The following is a 15,759-nucleotide window of genomic DNA, read 5'->3' as shown; positions in this document are numbered from 1 at the left end:
ATGCATACCAGTCACATACAACCTTTTGTTTTCTGCACAGAAAATAGATTTCCCAAACAATGGTAGTCTTACAGAGGTTTTAACAAATGCTTATATAACAGACTATGAACATATTAACACACATGTAGACTATGTTACATATATAACAGACTATGAACATGATTGTTTAAACACGTGTTAACAATACCAGAAGTTCATACACGCTAAACAGGAAGCACACATACACTAGGCAATGCAATACCCTTTAAAACGCAAAACGACAATAAAAAGAAACATTTTTCTTTCTTGTCCCTAGATTCTAGTTAGCATTCCTTCAGATTACGCAACTACGGACATTCGGCTTCTCAACACAAAATGGACAACATGTTTTGAACACATTGCGTTCTTTCCCATATGAGACGCGTCTGTCAATATCCACCCTTTGTTGAGGAACCGAATTCCGTCAGCGTTGCATACCTTCCGGCAACGTAACCTCCTAACTCAAGAGCCCCCAAATTATTAAAGTAATTTTATCGTTTTGAAATAAGCATTGCCCAAGCGATTGTATTGTGTTTCTAACGCACAAAGTTATTTATTTTAGCAGATGTAAATAGTCAACAATTCAATACATTATTATATTGTAATAAAGTACAGTACAGCCAATACCAAAAGTTACATACATACATACCGCGCTCTTATCGCATTGCGCTTGCTGCGCAACCACGGGACCCAATGGACAGTATATCTGCTTAGAATACTGTGTCAGAAGTGACTGAGGCTGGTGGGGGATACGGCTATTATATATACAGTCAGTGTTTCATTGTGAACAATAGAGATGACGTAGCTTGCTTCTATAGGTCCAGACGTTCGGTGGGTTCAGGGTAAACAGATCATAGGCTGATTCAATCTAAGGAATCCAAAGGAGGGGGTCATCTCTCCAGGGGGTCTGCTCCTTTCATAGCCAGCATCATACAAAGGTTTATTCTCTAATATCAATAACTAAAGTATGCAATGTGTGATCTCTTTGCGGACTGCACCGGACAGCTGCTGATGAATGGGGCTTTAATATGACACCAGGCGTGGTACCTTTCCTATAACCTGAACCTTGAATATCACTGAAGTGTACATATAATCACTATATATATATATATATATATATATATATATATATATATATAGACTAATAATAAACCAAATACTATCTGCTCCTAAATTACAGTGTAACGGAACCAATATGAATATGAATTATATAAATAACTAAATGTTGTAATGTGAGTGTGTGCGTATTTTACCGTGCGAACGCACCACGCCACGCGTTACGTAGCGTACGGATCGCATTTGCATGGCTAAACAATATTAAACCAATATACTTTCGTTCATCCAATTATACGACTTCAACAACATTCAAGGGGTGCCAATCGTGAGCACACGCAGCAATGTCTGATTCAAGCTCTGAGCCGTATCTCTGGCTCCAGGTACAGGGTTAGTCTAAGTCCTGATCAGTAGTAATGACGGCTGTGTATACAGCTATAATGTGTCTGTATCAGGAGCAACTGTAACAATGTATTTTATGTTCAGTAGACATTAATTACATCCTAATAAATGTTATTCATGGAGAGAGAAAAAACAAAAACAACTTTTTTATTTTTTAACATTTTGCCATTAATGACTATATTATTAACAGGTGACATTTATTGAAAAGAGTTTTTTCTGTGGGTTCTGAGTTTATATTCCACACATGTATTGGACATATCCTGTCTTGTGTAGCAGACCTACACCCGAATTCATCACCGCTCCTCCGGGAGTGCGTGCACCCGTTTCATGCGCATTACGTCCCTTTCATCATCATCATATATTTATATAGTGCTAACATATTCCGTAGCGCTTTATATGTCCCTTTATGTACAACAGGCAGCCATAAGTGGGGTCTTCTCTCCCCCTCCCAACAAATGTCTGAAAGTAAATTAATTCTCTGTGCAGTATGAAGGGGCCCGGAGCAGGTAAGGACAAGACAACAAGAACAATTGTGGTGCTTCCAATGGGCTGTTTGGAGCAGGTACCGGCACTAAATGCACATGTTAGATACAGTTTAGATAATTATGTGTAATGCATAGGACAAATCATATGGAAGATGGGGATGGGTGCTGGTCATTCCCCAGGCCTCAGCCATGGCAGAACGGCTGCTCCCTGCACTTAGACACGACGCGTCGGCATGGAGCAGACAGCTGGCAGCCCTGATGTTGGAGCAGGGGGGGATCTACCACCCCGTCATGTGCTCTGACACCCCTTACACTGCTGGTAAAACAGAGTTTATGCTCCTGGCAATTAAAGGGATTACGAATGACAGGTAAAATCTACAGAGTCACTATTCCCAGGACAATGACATGTGGGGGGGGTAAGACAAAGACTCTGCTGGGAGGAGGAGAGAAAAGACAACATAACAAACTTTACATAGATATAAATACAGACACATTCATACAAAGTCCTGATACTGCCTGATTGGTTTACACTGAGCAATTAATTAACATTATATTGATGATATTATTATTGTTGCTTATACAATGTACATACAGTTGCTGTGATCCAATTTCACTGATTATTGTCAACAAATGACAAACAATTTACCTCTAGTAGATGTTCGGAAAAGACTCCTAGCCGGGAAGCAATTGGTCATGTGTGGTCCACCGGAGGCCATTCTGTACAATCCCGCAGCCTCTGTTTATACAACAATGGTGAGAACGTTAGTGATTGTCCTATGTATGTAGAAATATTCTCCTTAACAGCGTGTTGGACTGAGATGCAATCTGCACTTCATATATCTTATATGATCTGATATTCCCATATATCGTATATTATCTAATACTAACTCAATTCTTAATTACTACTTACAATTAACAATGGCATGCATCATCATCATCATCTATTTGTATAGCGCCACCGATTCTGCAGCGCTGTACAGAGAACTCACTCACATCAGTCCCTGCCCCATTGGAGCTTACAGTCTAAATTCCCTAACATACATACACATCAAACCTATTATAATTCAGGCAGCCCAGACAGACCGTTTAACGTCCATCCAGGTTTAATCACGATGATTCATGTTCTGGATGCGGCTGTATAAAATAACAGGCATGTAGTATGATGTTACAACCCCTTAATCTACTCCATACCTGAACTGCACTTTTCAGCCATGTTGTTATCAGGAAGTATCAGATAGAATACTTCAGGTGTTAAATTCCACCTCCACAGGGAACACTCAGGAGTTGAGTGAATTAAGCTACCATTGTTATTTCTGTTTGCTCCCCATTGTCCACTAGTGAGCTCTCAGACAGCCAGGAGCCTGACTCAGCAGGGGTCACCTGAGTGAAGACACCTGGGGAGGTGGCTGGATAGTGTAAGCAGCCCACAAATCAAGACCTTTTACAACTTCCCTGGACAGGCAGATCTCAAGGCGGGATTAGGAGGTGATAAAAGAGGCTACCCTGGGAGCTGGACACATGTGTGACTGACTTTGACCAAGAGGTGATGCTCTGCCAGAGAGTTGCTGTGGAAAATATCTCACTGGATTTATCTGAACTGGTTCCCTCACCTGTTGGACCTGCTATCATTACGGGGCTGTGCTGTATTTAATCCCCCTACCCCCCTCCCTCTCCTGTCCCCCTCCTACTTCCCTCCTTTTCATTCTCCTCTCCACCCCCTTTCCGTCTCTGCCTCCGTTCTCCCCATTCCCTCCTCCTACCATTGTGTCTCTGTCCGTCCTACCCTCCCCTTAGATTGTACGCTCCTCCGAGCAGGACCTCCTCTCCTTCTGTTCTCCACCACCTTAACTCTGCTCTCCAGCTCCTTGTCTCCTCCGTGAGGTCCTCCGTGCCCCTGTCTCTACCCCGCTGGGGGCGCTCACCTCTAATCTAGCTGTTCATTGAGCTTCTGAGTTACTGTGATTTCTGTTAACTGTACTGTGCTGTCTCACCCTGTATCGTGTTTCTGTCTGTCCCTGTACGGCGCTACGGATACCTAGTGGCGCCCTATAAATAAAAATTAATAATACTAATAATCCTGTTCTGCAGAATAAATCATCCTTCTATTTTTCCTCTAATACCGTGTCTGAGTGATGTGAGAACCACATATCCGCACAGGCTGGATCACGTAAAAATCATTTATTGTAGATATTTATTTCTATTAGTGGTGCTGGCGCCACGTTACACCATTGCAAACTTACTGATTTATTTATATTGTGTTGTACTTCTGTACTTCTGTATAGGAAATGTATTTATTTCTAAGACAGGGCCAGGGGTGGAGAATGGTTCTTGTAACTTTTCTATAGGAAGCCTCCTGCTAATCAATTATTTTCAGGTGATGTGACCGGCACATCTTTTTATCCTGAAAGCAGCACAGAGAGTCGTTACTATTGGTAGTAGCGGCACTTTGCTCCCTTTCCTATATCGTGTTCTACGGCAACCACTACTTCCCCGGTGGTCTAGGAGGACACAGGAAGTGGGGCAGGACTCCAATGTCCATACTGCGCTACTGCGCATGGCCAGACCTCTGAAACCGGAAGTTCGGCTGTTCGCGCCTCACTCCCATTACAGACACTGAAGAGACAACGCATCACAGTAAGCTGCTGCCGAATATAATATACAGCCCGCAGAAGTGCCCAGTATATAACCAGAGGCTCCTACGGTATCCAACATATATAGTAGGAGAGTCTGTGCCACAAAATAAACTGCACGGCTGTAGCATACATATATATTGTATATATACCAGTGTGTACTGTATATCTGTATGGCCTGATTGCTGCAACTGTTGTCACTGCTGAGTACTAACAAGCAGCTGTGAGTACCTGCATTCATCTGTTACTGCTGTACTACTAGCAGCTGAGTACCTGCATTCATCTGTTGTTACTGCTGTACTACGAGCAGCTGTGAGTACCTGCATTCATCTGTTGTTACTGCTGTACTACGAGCAGCTGTGAGTACCTGCATTCATCTGTTGTTACTGCTGTACTACGAGCAGCTGTGAGTACCTGCATTCATCTGTTACTGCTGTACTACGAGCAGCTGTGAGTACCTGCATTCATCTGTAACTGCTGTACTACGAGCAGCTGTGAGTACCTGCATTCATCTGTAACTGCTGTACTACGAGCAGCTGTGAGTACCTGCATTCATCTGTTGTTACTGCTGTACTACGAGCAGCTGTGAGTACCTGCATTCATCTGTTACTGCTGTACTACGAGCAGCTGTGAGTACCTGCATTCATCTGTCGTTACTGCTGTACTACGAGCAGCTGTGAGTACCTGCATTCATCTGTAACTGCTGTACTACGAGCAGCTGTGAGTACCTGCATTCATCTGTCGTTACTGCTGTACTACGAGCAGCTGTGAGTACCTGCATTCATCTGTTGTTACTGCTGTACTACTAGCAGCTGTGAGTACCTGCATTCATCTGTAACTGCTGTACTACGAGCAGCTGTGAGTACCTGCATTCATCTGTCGTTACTGCTGTGCTACGAGCAGCTGTGAGTACCTGCATTCATCTGTTGTTACTGCTGTACTACTAGCAGCTGTGAGTACCTGCATTCATCTGTTACAGCTGAATACTGCTGTACTACTAGCAGCTGTGAGTACCTGCATTCATCTGTTACTGCTGAATACTGCTGTACTACTAGCAGCTGAGAGTACCTGCATTCATCTGTTAATGCTGAATACTGCTGTACTAACAAGCAGCTGTGAGTACCTGCATTCATCTGTTACTGCTGAATACTGCTGTACTACTAGCAGCTGAGAGTACCTGCATTCATTTGTTACTGCTGTACTACGAGCAGCTGTGAGTACCTGCATTCATCTGTTGTTACTGCTGTACTACTAGCAGCTGTGAGTACCTGCATTCATCTGTTACTGCTGAATACTGCTGTAATACTAGCAGCTGTGAGTACCTGCATTCATCTGTTGTTACTGCTGTACTACTAGCAGCTGTGAGTACCTGCATTCATCTGTTACTGCTGTACTACGAGCAGCTGTGAGTACCTGCATTCATCTGTTACTGCTGTACTACGAGCAGCTGTGAATACCTGCATTCATCTGTTGTTACTGCTGTACTACGAGCAGCTGTGAGTACCTGCATTCATCTGTTGTTACTGCTGTACTACGAGCAGCTGTGAGTACCTGCATTCATCTGTTACTGCTGTACTACGAGCAGCTGTGAGTACCTGCATTCATCTGTTACTGCTGTACTACGAGCAGCTGTGAATACCTGCATTCATCTGTTGTTACTGCTGTACTACGAGCAGCTGTGAGTACCTGCATTCATCTGTTGTTACTGCTGTACTACGAGCAGCTGTGAGTACCTGCATTCATCTGTTACTGCTGTACTACGAGCAGCTGTGAGTACCTGCATTCATCTGTTACTGCTGTACTACGAGCAGCTGTGAGTACCTGCATTCATCTGTTACTGCTGTACTACGAGCAGCTGTGAGTACCTGCATTCATCTGTTACTGCTGTACTATGGGCAGCTGTGAGTACCTGCATTCATCTGTTACTGCTGTACTACGAGCAGCTGTGAGTACCTGCATTCATCTGTTACTGATGTACTACGAGCAGCTGTGAGTACCTGCATTCATCTGTTGTTACTGCTGTACTACGAGCAGCTGTGAGTACCTGCATTCATCTGTAACTGCTGTACTACGAGCAGCCGTGAGTACCTGCATTCATCTGTTGTTACTGCTGTACTACGAGCAGCTGTGAGTACCTGCATTCATCTGTTACTGCTGTACTACGAGCAGCTGTGAGTACCTGCATTCATCTGTTACTGCTGTACTATGGGCAGCTGTGAGTACCTGCATTCATCTGTTACTGCTGTACTACGAGCAGCTGTGAGTACCTGCATTCATCTGTTGTTACTGCTGTACTACGAGCAGCTGTGAGTACCTGCATTCATCTGTTGTTACTGCTGTACTACGAGCAGCTGTGAGTACCTGCATTCATCTGTTGTTACTGCTGTACTACGAGCAGCTGTGAGTACCTGCATTCATCTGTAACTGCTGTACTACGAGCAGCTGTGAGTACCTGCATTCATCTGTTGTTACTGCTGTACTACGAGCAGCTGTGAGTACCTGCATTCATCTGTTACTGCTGTACTACGAGCAGCTGTGAGTACCTGCATTCATCTGTTGTTACTGCTGTACTACGAGCAGCTGTGAGTACCTGCATTCATCTGTTACTGCTGTACTACGAGCAGCTGTGAGTACCTGCATTCATCTGTTACTGCTGTACTACGAGCAGCTGTGAGTACCTGCATTCATCTGTTACTGCTGTACTACGAGCAGCTGTGAGTACCTGCATTCATCTGTTGTTACTGCTGTACTACGAGCAGCTGTGAGTACCTGCAATTATCTGTTGTTACTGCTGTACTACGAGCAGCTGTGAGTACCTGCATTCATCTGTTACTGCTGTACTACGAGCAGCTGTGAGTACCTGCATTCATCTGTTGTTACTGCTGTACTACGAGCAGCTGTGAGTACCTGCATTCATCTGTTACTGCTGTACTACAAGCAGCTGTGAGTACCTGCATTCATCTGTTATCATCTTTAATAAACAGAAACCTGTTACAGAAGTGTTGTGACTTAATATCCCCATTACCACCGCTGACACCTTTACTAACATCAGAAGGTATAACAGTTTCCTGTGATCCAGCCTTGTTAAAGTGAAAGGAGGCATCTGAACAACGTGATTTAGGATATCACAGATTGATATAACATTTGTTAACTTTGCATTGCTTTTAAATCCACGTTTGGAGAACATATTACATCCTGATACTAAATATCTGATGTATTTTCTCATTCTTTGTGGAGCCATCTAGGATCAGAGGCGGGGTTACCCCCCACTAACATGTGTGTCAGAATGTATATATAAGGAGCACTGTCTTACCGTGTAATGTATCATTAATACATCTGTACTTCTGGATATCACTAGTACCTCAAACTAGTGTAACTGTCCTTACTAGGACACATGAACTAATAAACATCACTGCTTCTAGAGCATAGAGCCTTTGACGCCTACTTACCTGCTGTATATCCTGTGACCTACAGATTAGACCAATGTAATGCGTTATCTGGCTGTTCTAGCCAGGTGCCCAGTGAGGGAGTACACTAGCCAGGTGCCCAGTGAGGGAGTACACTAGCCAGGTGCCCAGTGAGGGGGTACACTAGCCAGGTGCCCAGTGAGGGCTACACTAGCCAGGTGCCCAGTGAGGGGGTAAACTAGCCAGGTGCCCAGTGAGGGGGTACACTAGCCAGGTGCCCAGTGAGGGAGTACACTAGCCAGGTGCCCAGTGAGGGGGTACACTAGCCAGGTGCCCAGTGAGGGAGTACACTAGCCAGGTGCCCAGTGAGGGAGTACACTAGCCAGGTGCCCAGTGAGGGAGTACACTAGCCAGGTGCCCAGTGAGGGGGTACACTAGCCAGGTGCCCAGTGAGGGGGTACACTAGCCAGGTGCCCAGTGAGGGGGTACACTAGCCAGGTGCCCAGTGAGGGGGTACACTAGCCAGGTGCCCAGTGAGGGGTGACACTAGCCAGGTGCCCAGTGAGGGGGTACACTAGCCAGGTGCCCAGTGAGGGGGTACACTAGCCAGGTGCCCAGTGAGGGGGTACACTAGCCAGGTGCCCAGTGAGGGAGTACACTAGCCAGGTGCCCAGTGAGGGAGTACACTAGCCAGGTGCCCAGTGAGGGGGTACACTAGCCAGGTGCCCAGTGAGGGGGTACACTAGCCAGGTGCCCAGTGAGGGGGTACACTAGCCAGGTGCCCAGTGAGGGAGTACACTAGCCAGGTGCCCAGTGAGGGGGTACACTAGCCAGGTGCCCAGTGAGGGGGTACACTAGCCAGGTGCCCAGTGAGGGGGTACACTAGCCAGGTGCCCAGTGAGGGGGTACACTAGCCAGGTGCCCAGTGAGGGAGTACACTAGCCAGGTGCCCAGTGAGGGGGTACACTAGCCAGGTGCCCAGTGAGGGGGTACACTAGCCAGGTGCCCAGTGAGGGGTGACACTAGCCAGGTGCCCAGTGAGGGAGTACACTAGCCAGGTGCCCAGTGAGGGAGTACACTAGCCAGGTGCCCAGTGAGGGGTGACACTAGCCAGGTGCCCAGTGAGGGAGTACACTAGCCAGGTGCCCAGTGAGGGAGTACACTAGCCAGGTGCCCAGTGAGGGGTGACACTAGCCAGGTGCCCAGTGAGGGGGTACACTAGCCAGGTGCCCAGTGAGGGGGTACACTAGCCAGGTGCCCAGTGAGGGGGTACACTAGCCAGGTGCCCAGTGAGGGGGTACACTAGCCAGGTGCCCAGTGAGGGGTGACACTAGCCAGGTGCCCAGTGAGGGAGTACACTAGCCAGGTGCCCAGTGAGGGGGTACACTAGCCAGGTGCCCAGTGAGGGGTGACACTAGCCAGGTGCCCAGTGAGGGAGTACACTAGCCAGGTGCCCAGTGAGGGAGTACACTAGCCAGGTGCCCAGTGAGGGAGTACACTAGCCAGGTGCCCAGTGAGGGAGTACACTAGCCAGGTGCCCAGTGAGGGGGTACACTAGCCAGGTGCCCAGTGAGGGGGTAAACTAGCCAGGTGCCCAGTGAGGGAGTACACTAGCCAGGTGCCCAGTGAGGGAGTACACTAGCCAGGTGCCCAGTGAGGGGGTACACTAGCCAGGTGCCCAGTGAGGGGGTACACTAGTCAGGTGCCCAGTGAGGGGGTACACTAGCCAGGTGCCCAGTGAGGGGGTACACTAGCCAGGTGCCCAGTGAGGGGTGACACTAGCCAGGTGCCCAGTGAGGGAGTACACTAGCCAGGTGCCCAGTGAGGGAGTACACTAGCCAGGTGCCCAGTGAGGGGGTACACTAGTCAGGTGCCCAGTGAGGGAGTACACTAGCCAGGTGCCCAGTGAGGGGGTACACTAGCCAGGTGCCCAGTGAGGGGTGACACTAGCCAGGTGCCCAGTGAGGGAGTACACTAGCCAGGTGCCCAGTGAGGGAGTGCACTAGCCAGGTGCCCAGTGAGGGAGTACACTAGCCAGGTGCCCAGTGAGGGAGGACACTAGCCAGGTGCCCAGTGAGGGAGTACACTAGCCAGGTGCCCAGTGAGGGAGTACACTAGCCAGGTGCCCAGTGAGGGGGTACACTAGCCAGGTGCCCAGTGAGGGGGTACACTGGCAGCGAGAGTTACCCAGAAGAACGCGGTTCTGGGTGCCAGTGTAGGAGCCTGGTGGTGGCAACAAGCCACCCCGACTGCAGTTAGAGGACGCATTTGGGATAAAGAAATGGGGACGTAGGCAAGGCAAGCCTGTCCCCAGCAACACTCGTACAGGGTGACATAAGTGGTACATCCTGTCACACAGGAATCCCAGCCCTGAAGAGCCCATTCTGCAGAATGGGGACCTATGTTATTTAAAAAATTAATTTGAGCAAAAAGCAATTATTGGAACCTTGAACTACTCCCTACAAAGAAGTGAGACATCATAATATCACATGTTACCCTGATTCACTGAGCACCGGCACATTACTGGAGAAGCTCTTATTACAAGGGACTGTATATTCAATTAACACTTTAAAAATTAGAATATGTGAGAACTCTGAGACACTTATTATCAGTGCGATACACGGCAGGGTCGGGGTGATGGCGCTCTCTCTCTGTATCCTCACACACTCCAAAAACATACTATTATTATTATCTTTAATTTATAAGGCACCACAAAGGGTCCGCAGTGCCGTACATAACATACCAAAAACAGTGAGATGAGATGTGTATGTGTGTGTGTGTGTGTGTGTGTGTGTGTGTTAGGGGATTTAGACTGTAAGCTCCAATGGGGCAGGGACTGATGTGAGTGAGTTCTCTGTACAGCGCTGCGGAATTAGTGGCGCTATATAAATCACTGATGATGATACAGATACTGAGAACGTGAGAGGTGGTACTGAGCAGTTGTATATACAGGATAACAGCAGATACTGAGGACAGGAGAGGTGGTACTGAGCAGTTGTATATACAGGATAACAGCAGATACTGAGGACAGGAGAGGTGGTACTGAGCAGTTGTATATACAGGATAAGAGCAGATACTGAGGACAGGAGAGGTGGTACTGAGCAGTTGTATATACAGGATAAGAGCAGATACTGAGAACATGAGAGGTGGTACTGAGCAGTTGTATATACAGGATAACAGCAGATACTGAGAACATGAGAGGTGGTACTGAGCAGTTGTATATACAGGATAAGAGCAGATACTGAGGACATGAGAGGTGGTGCTGAGCAGTTGTATATACAGCATAAGAGCAGATACTGAGAACATGAGAGGTGGTACTGAGCAGTTGTATATACAGGATAAGAGCAGATACTGAGAACATGAGAGGTGGTGCTGAGCAGTTGTATATACAGGATAAGAGCAGATACTGAGGACATGAGAGGTGGTACTGAGCAGTTGTATATACAGGATAAGAGCAGATACTGAGAACATGAGAGGTGGTACTGAGCAGTTGTATATACAGGATAAGAGCAGATACTGAGGACATGAAACGTGGTACTGAGCAGTTGTATATACAGGATAAGAGCAGATACTGAGGACAAGAGAGGTGGTACTGAGCAGTTGTATATACAGGATAAGAGCAGATACTGAGAACATGAGAGGTGGTACTGAGCAGTTGTATATACAGGATAAGAGCAGATACTGAGGACAAGAGAGGTGGTACTGAGCAGTTGTATATACAGGATAAGAGCAGATACTGAGGACATGAAACGTGGTACTGAGCAGTTGTATATACAGGATAAGAGCAGATACTGAGGACAAGAGAGGTGGTACTGAGCAGTTGTATATACAGGATAAGAGCAGATACTTAGGACATGAGAGGTGGTACTGAGCAGTTGTATATACAGGATAAGAACAGATACTGAGGACAAGAGAGGTGGTACTGAGCAGTTGTATATACAGGATAAGAGCAGATACTGAGAACATGAGAGGTGGTACTGAGCAGTTGTATATACAGGATAAGAGCAGATACTGAGGACATGAGAGGTGGTACTGAGCAGTTGTATATACAGGATAAGAGCAGATACTGAGGACATGAGAGGTGGTACTGAGCAGTTGTATATACAGGATAAGAGCAGATACTGAGGACATGAGAGGTGGTGCTGAGCAGTTGTATATACAGGATAAGAGCAGATACTTAGGACATGAGAGGTGGTACTGGGCAGTTGTATATACAGGATAAGAACAGATACTGAGGACATGAGAGGTGGTACTGAGCAGCTGTATATACAGGATAAGAGCAGATAGTGAGAACATGAGAGGTGGTACTGAGCAGTTGTATATACAGGATAAGAGCAGATACTGAGGACATGAGAGGTGGTGCTGAGCAGTTGTATATACAGGATAAGAACAGATACTGAGGACATGAGAGGTGGTACTGAGCAGTTGTATATACAGGATAAGAGCAGATACTGAGGACATGAGAGGTGGTGCTGAGCAGTTGTATATACAGGATAAGAGCAGATACTGAGGACAGGAGAGGTGGTATTGAGCAGTTGTATATACAGGATAAGAGCAGATACTGAGGACAGTAGAGGTGGTACTGAGCAGTTGTATATACAGGATAAGAGCAGATACTGAGGACAGGAGAGGTGGAACTGTATAGTTGTATATACAGGATAAGAGCAGATACTGAGAACATGAGAGGTGGTACTGAGAAGTTGTATATACAGGATAGGAGCAGATACTGAGGATATGAGGTGGTACTGAGCAGTTGCATATACAGGATAAGAGCAGATACTGAGGACATGAGAGGTGGTACTGAGCAGTGGTATATACAGGATAAGAGCAGATACTGAGAACATGAGAGGTTGTACTGAGCAGTTGTATATACAGGATAGGAGCAGACACTGAGGACATGAGAGGTGGTACTGAGCAGTTGTATATACAGTATAAGAACAGATACTGAGAACATGAGAGGTGGTACTGGGCAGTGGTATATACAGGATAAGAGCAGATACTGAGAACATGAGAGGTGGTACTGAGCAGTTGTATATACAGGATAAGAGCAGATACTGAGAACATGAGAGGTGGTGCTGAGCAGTTGTATATACAGGATAAGAGCAGATACTGAGGACATGAGAGGTGGTACTGAGCAGTTGTATATACAGGATAAGAGCAGATACTGAGAACATGAGAGGTGGTACTGAGCAGTTGTATATACAGGATAAGAGCAGATACTGAGGACATGAAACGTGGTACTGAGCAGTTGTATATACAGGATAAGAGCAGATACTGAGGACAAGAGAGGTGGTACTGAGCAGTTGTATATACAGGATAAGAGCAGATACTGAGAACATGAGAGGTGGTACTGAGCAGTTGTATATACAGGATAAGAGCAGATACTGAGGAAAAGAGAGGTGGTACTGAGCAGTTGTATATACAGGATAAGAGCAGATACTGAGGACATGAAACGTGGTACTGAGCAGTTGTATATACAGGATAAGAGCAGATACTGAGGACAAGAGAGGTGGTACTGAGCAGTTGTATATACAGGATAAGAGCAGATACTTAGGACATGAGAGGTGGTACTGAGCAGTTGTATATACAGGATAAGAACAGAAACTGAGGACAAGAGAGGTGGTACTGAGCAGTTGTATATACAGGATAAGAGCAGATACTGAGAACATGAGAGGTGGTACTGAGCAGTTGTATATACAGGATAAGAGCAGATACTGAGGACATGAGAGGTGGTACTGAGCAGTTGTATATACAGGATAAGAGCAGATACTGAGGACATGAGAGGTGGTACTGAGCAGTTGTATATACAGGATAAGAGCAGATACTGAGGACATGAGAGGTGGTGCTGAGCAGTTGTATATACAGGATAAGAGCAGATACTTAGGACATGAGAGGTGGTACTGGGCAGTTGTATATACAGGATAAGAACAGATACTGAGGACATGAGAGGTGGTACTGAGCAGTTGTATATACAGGATAAGAGCAGATAGTGAGAACATGAGAGGTGGTACTGAGCAGTTGTATATACAGGATAAGAGCAGATACTGAGGATATGAGAGGTGGTACTGAGCAGTTGTATATACAGGATAAGAGCAGATACTGAGGATATGAGAGGTGGTACTGAGCAGTTGTATATACAGGATAAGAACAGATACTGAGGACATGAGAGGTGGTACTGAGCAGTTGTATATACAGGATAAGAGCAGATACTGAGGACATGAGAGGTGGTGCTGAGCAATTGTATATACAGGATAAGAGCAGATACTGAGAACATGAGAGGTGGTACTGAGCAGTTGTATATACAGGATAAGAACAGATACTGAGGACATGAGAGGTGGCACTGAGCAGTTGTATATACAGGATAAGAGCAGATACTGAGAACGTGAGAGGTGGTACTGAGCAGTTGTATATACAGGATAAGAGCAGATACTGAGGACAGGAGAGGTGGTACTGAGCAGTTGTATATACAGGATAAGAGCAGATACTGAGGACAGGAGAGGTGGTACTGAGCAGTTGTATATACAGGATAAGAGCAGATACTGAGAACATGAGAGGTGGTACTGAGCAGTTGTATATACAGGATAACAGCAGATACTGAGAACATGAGAGGTGGTACTGAGCAGTTGTATATACAGGATAAGAGCAGATACTGAGGACATGAGAGGTGGTGCTGAGCAGTTGTATATACAGGATAAGAGCAGATACTGAGGACATGAGAGGTGGTACTGAGCAGTTGTATATACAGGATAAGAGCAGATAGTAAGAACATGAGAGGTGGTACTGAGCAGTTGTATATACAGGATAAGAGCAGATACTGAGGACATGAGAGGTGGTGCTGATAAGTTGTATATACAGGATAAGAGCAGATAGTGAGAACATGAGAGGTGGTACTGAGCAGATGTATATACAGGATAAGAGCAGATAGTGAGAACATGAGAGGTGGTACTGAGCAGTTGTATATACAGGATAAGAACAGATACTGAGGACAGGAGAGGTGGTACTGAGCAGTTGTATATACAGGATAAGAGCAGATACTGAGAACATGAGAGGTGGTACTGAGCAGATGTATATACAGGATAAGAGCAGATAGTGAGAACATGAGAGGTGGTACTGAGCAGTTGTATATACAGGATAAGAACAGATACTGAGGACAGGAGAGGTGGTACTGAGCAGTTGTATATACAGGATAAGAGCAGATACTGAGGACATGAAACGTCGTACTGAGCAGTTGTATATACAGGATAAGAGCAGATACTGAGGACAAGAGAGGTTGTACTGAGCAGTTGTATATACAGGATAAGAGCAGATACTGAGAACATGAGAGGTGGTACTGAGCAGTTGTATATACAGGATAAGAGCAGATACTGAGGATATGAGAGGTGATACTGAGCAGTTGTATATACAGGATAAGAGCAGATACTGAGGACATGAGAGGTGGTACTGAGCAGTTGTATATACAGGATAAGAGCAGATACTGAGGACATGAGAGGTGGTGCTGAGCAGTTGTATATACAGGATAAGAGCAGATACTGAGGACATGAGAGGTGGTGCTGATAAGTTGTATATACAGGATAAGAGCAGATAGTGAGAACATGAGAGGTGGTACTGAGCAGATGTATATACAGGATAAGAGCAGATAGTGAGAACATGAGAGGTGGTACTGAGCAGTTGTATATACAGGATAAGAACAGATACTGAGGACAGGAGAGGTGGTACTGAGCAGTTGTATATACAGGATAAGAGCAGATACTGAGGAAAAGAGAA

General features: G+C 46.0%; 1 protein-coding gene across 2 annotated transcripts in view; it reads right to left on the bottom strand.

The window, feature by feature from the left end:
• Nucleotides 1-15,759, bottom strand: part of XRRA1 (X-ray radiation resistance associated 1) — a 118,313-nt gene that overhangs the window by 94,403 nt on the left and 8,151 nt on the right. For both annotated transcript variants that reach the window (XM_075198317.1, XM_075198316.1), the window contains exon 2: nt 2,605-2,694. In XM_075198317.1, coding sequence (XP_075054418.1) covers nt 2,605-2,694 — 90 coding nt within the window. The remainder of the gene's footprint in view (nt 1-2,604; nt 2,695-15,759) is intronic.

Source organism: Mixophyes fleayi, chromosome 2 (genome assembly GCF_038048845.1).
Source record: "Mixophyes fleayi isolate aMixFle1 chromosome 2, aMixFle1.hap1, whole genome shotgun sequence".
In the NCBI taxonomy this organism is placed as follows: Eukaryota; Metazoa; Chordata; class Amphibia; order Anura; family Limnodynastidae; genus Mixophyes; species Mixophyes fleayi.
Note: the sequence above shows the minus strand (reverse complement) of the source record. Positions and strands in the feature narration are given on the sequence as shown.